The following is a 14,871-nucleotide window of genomic DNA, read 5'->3' as shown; positions in this document are numbered from 1 at the left end:
ACTCATGTGACACGCTGATCCTGAGACGTGTGCATGTGTGACAGCCGCACCAATACTCATGTGACACGCTGATCCTGAGACGTGTGCATGGCAGCTGCACCAATACTCATGTGACACGCTGATCCTGAGACGTGTGCATGTGTGACAGTCACACCAATACTCATGTGACACGCTGATCCTGAGACGTGTGCATGTGTGACAGCTGCACCAATACTCATGTGACACGCTGATCCTGAGACGTGTGCATGTGTGACATCCGCACCAATACTCATGTGACACGCTGATCCTGAGACGTGTGCGTGTGTGACAGCCGCACCAATACTCATGTGACACGCTGATCCTGAGCGGCCCATCAAACCTTCATACCCTAAAATGGACGCAATATACTCACTAGTAGACGTTGAAATGAATGGAGCTGGTGTGGGTGTCCAGAATGTGGCCTAGGCCGCAGTCTCTGCCCCCCATGCAGCAGAGCTGAAGATGTATAAGTGTCCGCATCAGAGGCCTAACTAGAAACGGCTGGGCCCCATAGCAAACTTCAGTTGATGCATTTCCTTCATGTCTATTGCATGGTCGGCTCCTTCCTGACACTGTTCTTATCCCAGCAGCAAGCACTGCATTTTCTTACAGCTTCTCCGCCACTTCTGACTGTTTTACATATGACGGTGGCGTTCTGGCTCATGGCGGGAGGCCAGTCAGATCTGGGGTTCAGATACAGTATGGAGGATGGAGTCACCCAGCCGCAGCCCCCCGCCGCGCTCTGGACTGACCTCCTCCTCAACCCTGATAAAATTACCAAACTCTGTAAAGCGTCTCTTCCCAGAACACGGAGAGATCGTCTGGCGGCGTCTACGTGGGAATTACATAGCGTTTGTAATGGGGTCAAGTCGGCATGATTAGAGAAGCGATGACATCTGCAGTCGGCAGCCCGGGGTCTTTGTAGAGCTGTATGGTAATATTATCATCCTACAGCAGCACAGAGTATTACAGGAGGGGGAAGCGCTGAGCTTTTACATGAGCAGTGACCGGAGTCCAAGGGCTGGAACCTCCTCAGCCCCCATTCTGTATGGTCCCACCCAGGGTCAGAATGGAGCACCGGGGGCCCTCATTCATGGGGTTGACCCCTTCCCTTCAGTCGCTGTTGCACTTTCTGTTTTTTGTCTGTACTTAAGCCACGAGCAGCGTGCAACCTGCAGTGTGAATAGAGTCATAGATGTGCGGCCAATTTTTCCTTTTTTTCTGTTATATATATATATGCCAAAGACAGCACTGCTACAAGACAAAGGCCAAGATTTATCAACCTGTCTGAGAAATGACTACCACATGGCGACTTAATATGCAGTGATTACAGTGCAGTTACATGCAGTGATTATAGTGCAGTTACATTCAGTGATTGCAGGCAGTTACATCGAGTCATTACTGTGCAGTTACATCCAGTGATTACAGTGCAGTTACATCCAGTGATTTACAGGTGTCTTCTCTGATCAGAGTCATTCCCATTCTCTTTTCTACTCTGTTTAACCCAGACCATCATCTTCAATATATAACTCATATCTGCAATGTTTGTATTAGGATCCTTATTGTTTCATCATCCTTCCTACTTACTCCAGGCCCTCTACACCAGTGGTGGGGAACCTATTAATAATAGACGCGACTCTGATTTCTGACTATAATAATCCTGACTCTGATTTCTGACTATAATAGAGCTGACTCTGATGTCTGACTATAATAGACCTGACTCTGATGTCTGACTATTATAGACCCAATTCGGATGTCTGACTATAATAGACCCGACTCTGATGTCTGACTATAATAGACCCGACTCTGATGTCTGACTGACTATCACGTGACATTGTTTTTTGTAAGTTTTTGTCCTTTTCTCTCAGTAGTGACTGTCAGTCTTGTTGTCACTGACAGCTCTAGATGGTGGTGGATGTGTGGGCTGACGAGGACATGACGGAGAGGCTCCGGCCATAGCTGGACAGCCTGTCCTTACTGATAAATCCCTTACTGGCGAGGATAGACAGGAAACTGTGGCGAAACTTCTGTCCTATGAAGGCGTAGAGGATGGGGTTAATGCAGCTGTGTGTGAAGCCGAAGACCTCGGTGACAGAGAGCGCCGCGTCCAGCTGGTTCCTGAGGACGCAGGTTTCGTTGATGTGTCTCGTCCTCATGAGAGAGTCCACAATGACAGTGATGTTGTGGGGCAACCAGCAGGTCAGGAAAACGAAAAAGACGGCCAGAATGACCTTCATGGCGCGATGCTTCTGACTATTTCTGGTCTGGAAAAGGGTTTTAATGACGAATCCGTAACAGAAGAGCATGACCAGCAGCGGCACGAAGAAGCCCATCAGGTGGCGGCCGATCCGAACGTTAATCAACCAGCTCTCCGTGTTCTCCTCCAGGTTCTCGTGACAGGCAAGTCCTCTCCTGGGGGTCAGAAACACGTCTCGAAACCAAATGGTGGGAAGGGACAGAGCAAAGGAGACCATCCAGATGGCGATGGCGATGAACTTCACCCAGTGCCTCTTCTTGGTGAAGAATTCTGTAGCGTGGACGATGGCCAGGTAGCGGTCTACGCTTATACATGCCAGCAGGAGGATACCACTGTAGAAGTTGACTTCTTGCAGGATGGAGACCATCTTGCAGGCGGTGATGCCGAACTCCCACTCGCTGACTTGATAGGCCGCCCAGAAGGGCAACGTAACGGAGAACAGGAGGTCGGCGATGGCCAGGTTCAGCAGGTAAATGTCCGTGGACGACCTCTTCAGCTTGTTGTAGCAGATGACCAGGATCACCAGGCTGTTACCCACAATGTTCAGTAAAAAAACACAGGCGTAAATCACCATGATGACGTACTTATTGATGGGTGACGAAACCATGCAGGGGGCCGTGTCAATATCAGGGATGAAGGTGGCTTCGGAGGAGTCTGTGTACCCACTGAGGTCAACGTGATAGCTCATCCTGTCTGCTGATCCGGAAAAACAAGGTAAAAATTACTACTATAAGAGAAGCAATAAGAAAACGAAGAATATGATATAATAATAAATATAATAACAAAAACAGTATCATATAATAATAATAATAAGAAGGAGAATATGATATAATAATAAATATAACAATAACAGTATCATATAATATTAATAATAATAAATAATAATAATAATATAAAATAATAATAATAGTAATATTAAGAAAAAGAATATGATATAGTCTGTCTGTCTGTCTGTCTGTCCGTCCGTCCTCTATAGACTTCCAAACGCCTGAACCGTTTGACCCCAAATTTGGGACCCCAAAACTATACACTACAGGTATATAAGACCATAAAACTATACACTACATGTATACAGGACCTCCACCAACTATATACTACAGGTATACAGGACCCCAAAACTATACACTACAGGTATACGGGAACCCCAAAACTCTATACTACAGGTATACAGCACTTCCACCAACTCTATACTACAGGTATACAGGACCCCAAATATACTACAGGTATACAGGAACTCCACCAGCTATATACTACAGGTATATAGGACCCCAAACTATACACTACAGGTATACAGGACCTCCACCAACTCTATACTATAGTTACACAGGACCCTCAAACTATTTACTACAGGTATACAGGACCCCCGAACTATATAGTACAGGTATACAAGACCTCCACCAATTATACACTACAGGTATCCAGGACCCTCAAACTATAAACTACAGGTATACAAGACCTCCACCAACTATACATCACAGGTATACAGCACCAACTATATACTACAGGTATACAGGACCCCCGAACTATACAGTACAGGTATACAGGACCTTCACCAACTGTACACATGTGGGGGAGAAGGGGTCACTGATGTACTGGCTCTACTACTATAGATGACATGGAGGAGAAGGGGTTACTGATGCACTGGCTCTACTACTATAGATTACATGGAGGAGAAGGGGTTACTGACGTACTGGCTCTACTACTGTAGATGACATGGAGGAGAAGGGGTTACTGATGCACTGGCTCTACTACTATAGATGAGATGTGGGGAGGAGAAGGGGTTACTGATGCACTGGCTCTACTAATATAGATGAGATGTGGGGAGGAGAAGGGGTTACTGATGCACTGGCTCTACTACTATAGATGACATGTGGGGGAGAAGGGGTTACTGATGTACTGGCTCTACTACTATAGATGACATGTGGGGGAGAAGGGGTTACTGATGCACTGGCTCTACTACTATAGATGACATGGGGGAGGAGAAGGGGTTACTGATGCACTGGCTCTACTACTATAGATGACATGGAGAAGGGGTTACTGATGCACTGGCTCTACTACTATAGATGACATGTGGGGAAAAAGGGGTTACTGATGCACTGGCTCTACTACTATAGATGACATGTGGGGGAGGAAAAGGGGTTACTGATGTACTGGCTCTACTACTATAGATGACATGTGGGGGAGGAGAAGGGGTTACTGATGCACTGGCTCTACTACTATAGATGACATGGAGGAGAAGGGGTTACTGATGCACTGGCTCTACTACTATAGATGACATGTGGGGGAGGAAAAGGGGTTACTGATGCACTGGCTCTACTACTATAGATGACATGGAGGAGAAGGGGTTACTGATGCACTGGCTCTACTACTATAGATGACATGTGGGGGAGGAGAAGGGGTTACTGATGCACTGGCTCTACTACTATAGATGACATGTGGGGGAGGAGAAGGGGTTACTGATGTACTGGCTCTACTACTATAGATGACATGTGGGGGAGGAGAAGGGGTTACTGATGCACTGGCTCTACTACTATAGATGACATGTGGGGGAGGAGAAGGGGTCACTGATGTACTGGCTCTACTACTATAGATGACATGGGGGGAGGAGAAGGGGTTACTGATGCACTGGCTCTACTACTGTAGATGACATGGGGAGGAGAAGGGGTTACTGATGTACTGGCTCTACTACTATAGATGACATGGAGAAGAAGGGGTTACTGATGCACTGGCTCTACTACTATAGACGACATGGAGGAGAAGGAGTAACTGATGCACTGGCTCTACTACTATAGGTTACATGTGGGAAGGAGAAGGGGTTACTGATGCACTGGCTCTACTACTAAAGATGACATGTGGGGAGAAGAAGGGGTTACTGATGCACTGGCTCTACTACTATAGATGACATGTGGGAAAAAGGGTTACTGATGCACTGGCTTTACTACTATAGATGACATGGAGAAGGGGTTACTGATGTACTGGCTCTACTACTATAGATGACATGTGGGAGAGAAGGGGTTACTGATGTACTGGCTCTACTACTATAGATGACATGTGGGGGAGGAGAAGGGGTTACTGATGTACTGGCTCTACTACTATAGATGACATGGAGGAGAAAGGGTTACTGATGCACTGGCGCTACTACTATAGATGACATGTGGGGGAGAAGGGGTTACTGATGCACTGGCTCTACTACTATAGATGACATGTGGGAAAAAGGGTTACTGATGCACTGGCTTTACTACTATAGATGACATGGAGAAGGGGTTACTGATGTACTGGCTCTACTACTATAGATGACATGTGGGAGAGAAGGGGTTACTGATGCACTGGCTCTACTACTATAGATGACATGTGGGGGAGGAGAAGGGGTTACTGATGCACTGGCTCTACTACTATAGATGACATGTGGGGGAGAAGGGGTTACTGATGCACTGGCTCTACTACTATAGATGACATGGAGAAGGGGTTACTGATGCACTGGCTCTACTACTATAGATGACATGGGGAGGAGAAGGGGTTACTGATGCACTGGCTCTACTACTATAGATGACATGTGGGGGAGAAGGGGTTACTGATGTACTGGCTCTACTACTATAGATGACATAGAGCAGAAGGGGTTACTGATGCACTGGCTCTACTACTATAGATGACATGGAGAAGGGGTTACTGATGCACTGGCTCTACTACTATAGTTGACATGGAGAAGGGGTTACTGATGCACTGGCTCTACTACTATAGATGACATGGAGAAGGGGTTACTGATGCACTGGCTCTACTACTATAGATGACATGGGGAGGAGAAGGGGTTACTGATGCACTGGCTCTACTACTATAGATGACATGGGGGGAGAAGGGGTTACTAATGTACTGGCTCTACTACTATAGATGACATGTGGGAGGAGAAGGGGTTACTGATGCACTGGCTCTACTACTATAGATGACATGGAGAAGGGGTTACTGATGCACTGGCTCTACTACTATAGATGACATGTGGGGGAGGAGAAAGGGTTACTGATGCACTGGCTCTACTACTATAGATGACATGTGGGGGAGGAGAAGGGGTTACTGATGCACTGGCTCTACTACTATAGATGACATGTGGGGAGGAGAAGGGGTTACTGATGCACTGGCTCTACTACTATAGATGACATGTGGGGAGGAGAAGGGGTTACTGATGCACTGGCTCTACTACTATAGATGACATGGGGGAGAAGGGGTTACTGATGCACTGGCTCTACTACTATAGATGACATGGAGGAGAAGGGGTTACTGATGCACTGGCTCTACTACTATAGATGACAGGAACAGTAGGAACCCAGTCCAGACTCTATCATTCTACTGAATATAACAAGAAGCCCTGCTACCACCTCTTCTGTCCTGGCATACCTGCTACTAAGGAAACATTTCTCATAACAGGCAATGGACACCAGACTGCAGAAAAGGGAGACACCTAGTGGCAAAGATGTTACGGCAGGTTTTCTGGGGTTAGGAGCCATTTTTGGTAGATGACATGATTAACAGGTATGTTAGGAAAGACAGAGGCGATCACACGACTGGCTTAGATGTCAGCGACCAGGTAAGTTCTGGGGTTCCCATCTTTCTTTGATGTCTCCTGCTGTAAAGTATTCTCCCATCTGTACCTGGCATGTCCATATAATAGTGGGGGCCCTGTACCTGGCATGTCCATATAACAGTGGGGGCGCTGTACCTGGCACCTCCATATAACAGTGGGGGCGCTGTACCTGGCACCTCCATATAACAGTGGGGGGCGCTGTACCTGGCATGTCCATATAACAGTGGGGGGCGCTGTACCTTGCATGTCCATATAACAGTGGGGGCGCTGTACCTGGCATGTCCATATAATAGTGGGGGTGCTGTACCTGGCATGTCCATATAACAGTGGGGGCGCTGTACCTGGCATGTCCATATAACAGTGGGGGCGCTGTACCTGGCACGTCCATATAACAGTGGGGAAATATGTAGAAGACGGCACTTCCGTGGCGGTGGTGCTCGAGGTGAGAAAAATGTTCAGATATTAGGAAGAGCCCAGCACTCACCAAGTAGATTATGCTTCTTTATTGTAGTATAGCAAACATATGGTACAAGGACGTGTTTCGGCCAAGCATGGCCTTCATCAGCTTAGGGGTGTACACCCCTAAGCTGATGAAGGCCATGCTTGGCCGAAATGCGTCCTTGTACCATATGTTTGCTACACTACAATAAAGAAGCATAATCTACTTGGTGAGTGCCGGGCTCTTCCTAATATCTGAACATATAATAGTGGGGGCGCTGCACCTGGCATGTCCATATAATAGTGGGGGTGCTGTACCTGGCATGTCCATATAATAGTGGGGGTGCTGTACCTGGCATGTCCATATAATAGTGGGGGCACTGTACCTGGCATGTCCATATAATAGTGGGGGCACTGTACCTGGCATGTCCATATAATAGTGGGGGCGCTGCACCTGGCATGTCCATATAATAGTGGGGGCGCTGCACCTGGCATGTCCATATAATAGTGGGGGCGCTGCACCTGGCATGTCCATATAATAGTGGGGGTGCTGTACCTGGCATGTCCATATAATAGTGGGGGTGCTGTACCTGGCATGTCCATATAATAGTGGGGGCACTGTACCTGGCATGTCCATATAATAGTGGGGGCACTGTACCTGGCATGTCCATATAATAGTGGGGGCGCTGCAACTGGCATGTCCATATAATAGTGGGGGCGCTGCACCTGGCATGTCCATATAATAGTGGGGGCGCTGCACCTGGCATGTCCATATAATAGTGGGGGTGCTGTACCTGGCATGTCCATATAATAGTGGGGGCGCTGCACCTGGCATGTCCATATAATAGTGGGGGTGCTGTACCTGGCACGTCCATATAACAGTGGGGGCGCTGTACCTGGCATGTCCATATAATAGTGGGGGTGCTGTACCTGGCATGTCCATATAATAGTGGGGGCGCTGCACCTGGCATGTCCATATAACAGTGGGGGGCGCTGCACCTGGCATGTCCATATAATAGTGGGGGTGCTGTACCTGGCATGTCCATATAATAGTGGGGGTGCTGTACCAGGCATGTCCATATAATAGTGGGGGTGCTGTACCTGGCATGTCCATATAATAGTGGGGGTGCTGTACCAGGCATGTCCATATAATAGTGGGGGTGCTGTACCAGGCATGTCCATATAATAGTGGGGGTGCTGTACCAGGCATGTCCATATAATAGTGGGGGCGCTCTGTCATAAAGCCGCAGTTTAGTATGAGGCTGTGATAGTGGGACCACAGGTCACATCCTCAACCGATCCTGTGGAAGAAGCGACCCCTGTGGCACACACTATGCAGAGGACCCGCGGCCTGGGAATATTAGAGGTCGGACCCCACTAATGAGCCGTGACAGCAGATCCTGGTCATGAGAGAATAGAGAAGTGCGGTGGAGTAATCCCCCGCAGAGATGGAGTAAGGCTCCTTCCCTATTGCGAAGCTTGTTTATCACTGACATCTCCCACTTATAAGAGTCCCCTGTGCTGAGCGTCAGTCATGTGATGTCCTGGGGGGAGGGGACTGCTGACCCCCACACCCGCCAATATACAAAGCACAGAGCTGCCCCAGGGGTGATAGACCCCCAGCATCAATGCAGTAGAATAGTGAACTACAACTCCCAGCATGCCCTGACAGCCAGTACTCGTGTATTAGGAGACCGGCACGCTGGTACATGGGGCAATATGGTTTGATCAATTATATACCAACATCCTGGCCTTGGGTTTTAAATGTAGCCGGGGGCGGAGTAACTTTACCATAGGCCCCCGGGCTGTTCACCAAGCCTGGGCCCCCCAACCCCCACTCTAAGGGTGGTATTACACGGGCCGATGGGGGCCCAATAATACGTGTAAATGAGCGCCAATCAGCTAGATCAGCGCTCATTAACTGGGCCTATTACACGGCCTGATAATCATTTAACAAGGGCTGCACGGACATCGTTACCCATCTCCTTGCAGCCCATGCCTAAACTATATACATTACCTGTCCAGGTAAAAATCATGGCAGAAATGTAGCCAGGAGACAGTACACCACTGAAAGAATAGGTCCTTATGGGAGGCCATGGGCCCCAGGAGCTCAGGGCCCCGGGTTACCGCCCGAAACGCCCCTATTATAATCCTCTACTGTATGTAGCCAAGAGGCATTAGTGTCAGCCATACGTGCAACAGCTTCTCTCACTCCATGTCGTAGTATAGTAGTATATTCCTGTATATAGGAGCAGTATTATAGTAGTTATATCCCTGTATATAGGGGGCAGTATTATAGTAGTTATATTCCTGTATATAGGAGCAGTATTATAGTAGTTATATTCCTGTATATAGGAGCAGTATTATAGTAGTATATCCCTGTATATAGGGGGCAGTATTATAGTAGTTATATTCCTGTATATAGGAGCAGTATTATAGTAGTTATATTCCTGTATATAGGAGCAGTATTATAGTAGTTATATCCCTGTATATATGGGGCAGTATTATAGTAGTTATATTCCTGTATATAGGGGCAGTATTATAGTAGTTATATCCCTGTATATAGGGGCAGTATTATAGTAGTTATATTCCTGTATATAGGAGCAGTATTATAATAGTATATCCCTGTATATAGGAGCAGTATTATAGTAGTTATATTCCTGTATATAGGGGGCAGTATTATAGTAGTATATCCCTGTATATAGGAGCAGTATTATAGTAGTATATTCCTGTATATAGGAGCAGTAGTATAGTAGTATATTCCTGTATATAGGAGCAGTATTATAGTAGTTATATCCCTGTATATAGGGGGCAGTATTATAGCAGTTATATTCCTGTATATAGGGGGCAGTATTATAGTAGTTATATCCCTGTATATAGGAGCAGTATTATAGTAGTTATATTCCTGTATATAGGAGCAGTATTATAGTAGTTATATCCCTGTATATAGGAGCAGTATTATAGTAGTATATCCCTGTATATAGGAGCAGTATTATAGTAGTATATCCCTGTATATAGGAGCAGTATTATTGTAGTATATTCCTGTATATAGGAGCAGTATTATAGCAGTTATATTCCTGTATATAGGGGGCAGTATTATAGTAGTTATATCCCTGTATATAGGAGCAGTATTATAGTAGTTATATTCCTGTATATAGGAGCAGTATTATAGTAGTTATATCCCTGTATATAGGAGCAGTATTATAGTAGTTATATTCTTGTATATAGGAGCAGTATTATAGTAGTTATATTAGTGTATATAGGAGCAGTATTATAGTAGTTATATCCCTGTATATAGGAGCAGTATTATAGTAGTTATATCCCTGTATATAGGAGCAGTATTATAGTAGTTATATCCCTGTATATAGGGGGCAGTATTATAGTAGTTATATTCCTGTATATAGGGGGCAGTATTATAGTAGTATATTCCTGTATATAGGAGCAGTATTATAGTAGTTATATCCCTGTATATAGGAGCAGTATTATAGTAGTATATTCCTGTATATAGGGGCAGTATTATAGTAGTTATATTCCTGTATATAGGAGCAGTATTATAGTAGTTATATTCCTGTATATAGGAGACGTATTATAGTAGTTATATTCCTGTATATAGGAGCAGTATTATAGTAGTATATTCCTGTATATAGGAGCAGTATTATAGTAGTTATATCACAGTATATAGGGGGCGGTATTATAGTAGTTATATCCCTGTATATAGGAGCAGTATTATAGTAGTTATATTCCTGTATATAGGGGCAGTATTATAGTAGTTATATTACTGTATATAGGAGCAGTATTATAGTAGTATATCCCTGTATATAGGAGCAGTATTATAGTAGTATATTCCTGTATATAGGGGGCAGTATTATAGTAGTTATATTCCTGTATATAGGAGCAGTATTATAGTAGTTATATTCCTGTATATAGGAGCAGTATTATATTAGTATATTCCTGTATATAGGGGGCAGTATTATAGTAGTTATATCCCTGTATATAGGAGCAGTATTATAGTAGTTATATTCCTGTATATAGGAGCAGTATTATAGTAGTTATATCCCTGTATATAGGAGCAGTATTATATTAGTATATTCCTGTATATAGGGGGCAGTATTATAGTAGTTATATTCCTGTATATAGGAGCAGTATTATAGTAGTTATATCCCTGTATATAGGAGCAGTATTATATTAGTATATTCCTGTATATAGGGGGCAGTATTATAGTAGTTATATTCCTGTATATAGGAGCAGTATTATAGTAGTTATATTCCTGTATATAGGGGGCAGTATTATAGTAGTTATACATATAATGCACAAGCCTGGAGGACAGAAATAACTGCACATCGCACCCATGGTTGACATGAAAGCTTGTTCAGCTACATTAAAAACAAACATCAGAGGTTAGAATATAATTTGATGAAACCACATTGCCTCATGTACCTTATGCTAAACAACACTGTGCCGGTCAGCGAACGCCAACCCTGCAAAGCGAGCGCAAGCAAGGAAGGGGGGCATAGAATGGCCCTGCAACCCCACTGTCACAGGACCAAATACCTGATGTTGGTTTTTAATGTAACTGAACAAGCTTTCGTATCAACCATGGGTGCGATGTGCAGCCTATACATCCATGACAGCTACATATGTGGTGTCACACTATGGGTGTTATTAGTTTTTACACCCCTTGCAAAAGCCTGTACTTCATGTAAACGTGGTAATAAAGTAGTACCTAAGTTTCACCACAAGATGTCGCTGTTATCTGTATAAGCACTTGTATATTGCACAGCTGTACTGAACAAGGGGTTATTGTTTATGATCCGAGCACCAATGAGAGCTCTCTTCTCTTCAACTATCTCTGTGCTCCTTTTCTCTTTACACTTTCTTTTCTTCCACTCACAGGGGACATTACATCTCCTGTAGTAAGTTGTCACAAGGGGAGAGGAAGTACACACCCACACTTAGTTAGTGTTACCCAAGTCTTGGTGGAGAGAGGACGCAAGACAATATGGTCCCTGCTGTAGTCCAGCTGGGTCCTGGTTTTGCCAGGTCCCCCCTCCAGTCAGTCCAGTGTAGTCTAGTCTATTGTGTGGTAGTGGACAGATGCACATGGGAGACAATGAGACATTTTCTTTAAAAGCTACACCTATTCCTAGTATGCAGTGCTAAGCTACTTAGGAGAGGCCAAGTCAGAGATCACCCCAACCCACGCCATGAACACTTCTAAAAGGAAAGGACAGTATCCTGATAACAAAAGGAACTGATCTGGATAGAGCAAAATTGCGAGAAGCCTATGTATTCTATCTCGCAGCGCAGGTGTTAACAGGTAAATCTGGCCACCTTGCTCAACACAGGTAACAAGGTCTGGTGCTTGTGTCACCCTAATAGGACGGGTTATCGAACATTGTAGGGCAACAGGTGGTATCACGATAACAAAGGTCGAAACGAGAACACAAGTATACTTCTACTCTCAAGTATCTATCAGTATTCTACTTCTTTTTCTTCTTCTAAAGTTCCGGCAAAGCACACTTGTACCCTGGGTTGGGACTCTCGGAACAAACTCCTCTCCACTACTCTGAACTCTCAGCACAAACTCCCCTTTACTGTTCTCAGCTCACTCTACTTCTCAGCAAGCAACTAAGTCAGCTCAGCTCTTCTACACCAATGGCTCCTAGGGCAGATTCTGTTCTGTCACGTCTACAGTCCGCTATCAGCTGTTGTATAAAGTATTCTCACAGAATTGAATGATTATTGAGTGATTATTGTTCCGGCACCTACACCGCCACTGTTCCATCCTTGGGTCATCTCCCCTTACTGTGGGTGGCGGTACCAATATTCCGGGAGGGTCACAACTCCACTCCGGACCACCGTGAAAAGGACCCAAGGGAACCCCTCACAGCCTGGCAGGTCACCGACCACAGGGGAAAGGGAATAGCCAGCCACCCTAAACTAAAAGCAGGTGTGCCCCCATACCTGTGTGCCCACCTGGCACTGGCGTCACGACAATCTACTTTATGGTTGAGCTGTATTCCGACCAACCATTACAGTAGTGGCATCCCACGTTACTATCTAGCAAGTGACCGGTCAAGCCTCACAGCAGTGCACCACAACTGCATAACTACAACTCCCAGCATGCAGCAAGTGACGTCTGTGGGATTCCCCCTGACTATTAGGAGTCATTCCGGTAACAGACGTTATTAGGGAACTGCTGAAAATAACTTCCCAATCTGTAAGTGTAGGGTTCACCAGGGGTAAAAGAAAAGCATGATGAGAGACCCCCAGAGCGACTGCGGCGAGAAATCTCTGGTATGGTACTGTATACCATATATAATGTACACTGTATGATATATATATATACCATACATAATGTACACTATGATATACACCATATATAATGTACACTGTATAATACATACACCATATATAATGTACACTGTATAATATATATACCATACATAATGTACACTGTATAATATATACCATATATATATATAATGTACACTGTATAATATACACCATATATAATGTACACTGTATAATATACACCATATATATATATATATAATGTACACTGTATAATATATACCATATATAATGTACACTGTATAATACACCATATATAATGTACACTGTATGATATATATACCATATATAATGTACACTGTATGATATATATATACCATACATAATGTACACTGTATGATATATATACCATATATAATGTACACTGTATGATGTATATATACCATACATAATGTACACTATGATATACACCATATATAATGTACACTGTATAATACATACACCATACATAATGTACACTGTATAATATATACCATATATATATATATATATATATATATAATGTACACTGTATGATATATATATATACCATACATAATGTACACTATGATATATACCATATATAATGTACACTGTATAATATACACCATATATAATGTACACTGTATAATACCATATATAATGTACACTGTATGATATATACCATATATAATGTACACTGTATGATATATATATATATATATATATATATATATATATACCATACATAATGTACACTATGATATATACCATATATAATGTACACTGTATGATATACACCATATATAATGTACACTGTATGATATATACCATATATAATGTACACTGTATAATATACACCATATATAATGTACACTGTATAATATATATACCATACATAATGTACACTGTATAATATATACCATATATAATGTACACTGTATAATATATATACCATACATAATGTACACTGTATGATATACACCATATATAATGTACACTGTAATACCATATATAATGCACACTGTATAATATATATACATATATAATGTACACTGTATGATATATACCATATATAATGTACACTGTATAATACCATATATAATGTACACTGTATGATATACACCATATATAATGTACACTGTATATTATACACCATATATAATGTACACTGTATGATATACACCATATATAATGTACACTGTAATACCATATATAATGCACACTGTATAATATATATACATATATAATGTACACTGTATGATATATACCA

General features: G+C 43.4%; 1 protein-coding gene across 4 annotated transcripts in view; it reads right to left on the bottom strand.

Annotated features, from left to right (window-relative positions):
* Nucleotides 1-1,292: 1,292 nt before the first annotated feature.
* The window catches only part of LOC138800552 (C-X-C chemokine receptor type 2-like), a 65,002-nt gene continuing 51,423 nt past the window's right edge, over nucleotides 1,293-14,871 (bottom strand). For 2 of the 4 annotated variants that reach the window (XM_069982314.1, XM_069982312.1), the window contains exon 2: nucleotides 1,293-2,968. In XM_069982314.1, the coding sequence (XP_069838415.1) occupies nucleotides 1,920-2,963 (1,044 nt within the window). In that variant the 5' untranslated portion in view covers nucleotides 2,964-2,968 and the 3' untranslated portion in view covers nucleotides 1,293-1,919. Of the gene's footprint in view, nucleotides 2,972-14,871 lie in introns of all 4 variants that reach the window. The other 2 variants (XM_069982313.1, XM_069982311.1) reach the window with 1 other exon arrangement.

Source organism: Dendropsophus ebraccatus, chromosome 9 (assembly GCF_027789765.1).
Source record: "Dendropsophus ebraccatus isolate aDenEbr1 chromosome 9, aDenEbr1.pat, whole genome shotgun sequence".
Lineage (NCBI taxonomy): Eukaryota > Metazoa > Chordata > Amphibia > Anura > Hylidae > Dendropsophus > Dendropsophus ebraccatus.
The sequence above is the reverse complement of the archived record's forward strand: the minus strand, read 5'-3'. Positions and strand labels throughout refer to the sequence as shown.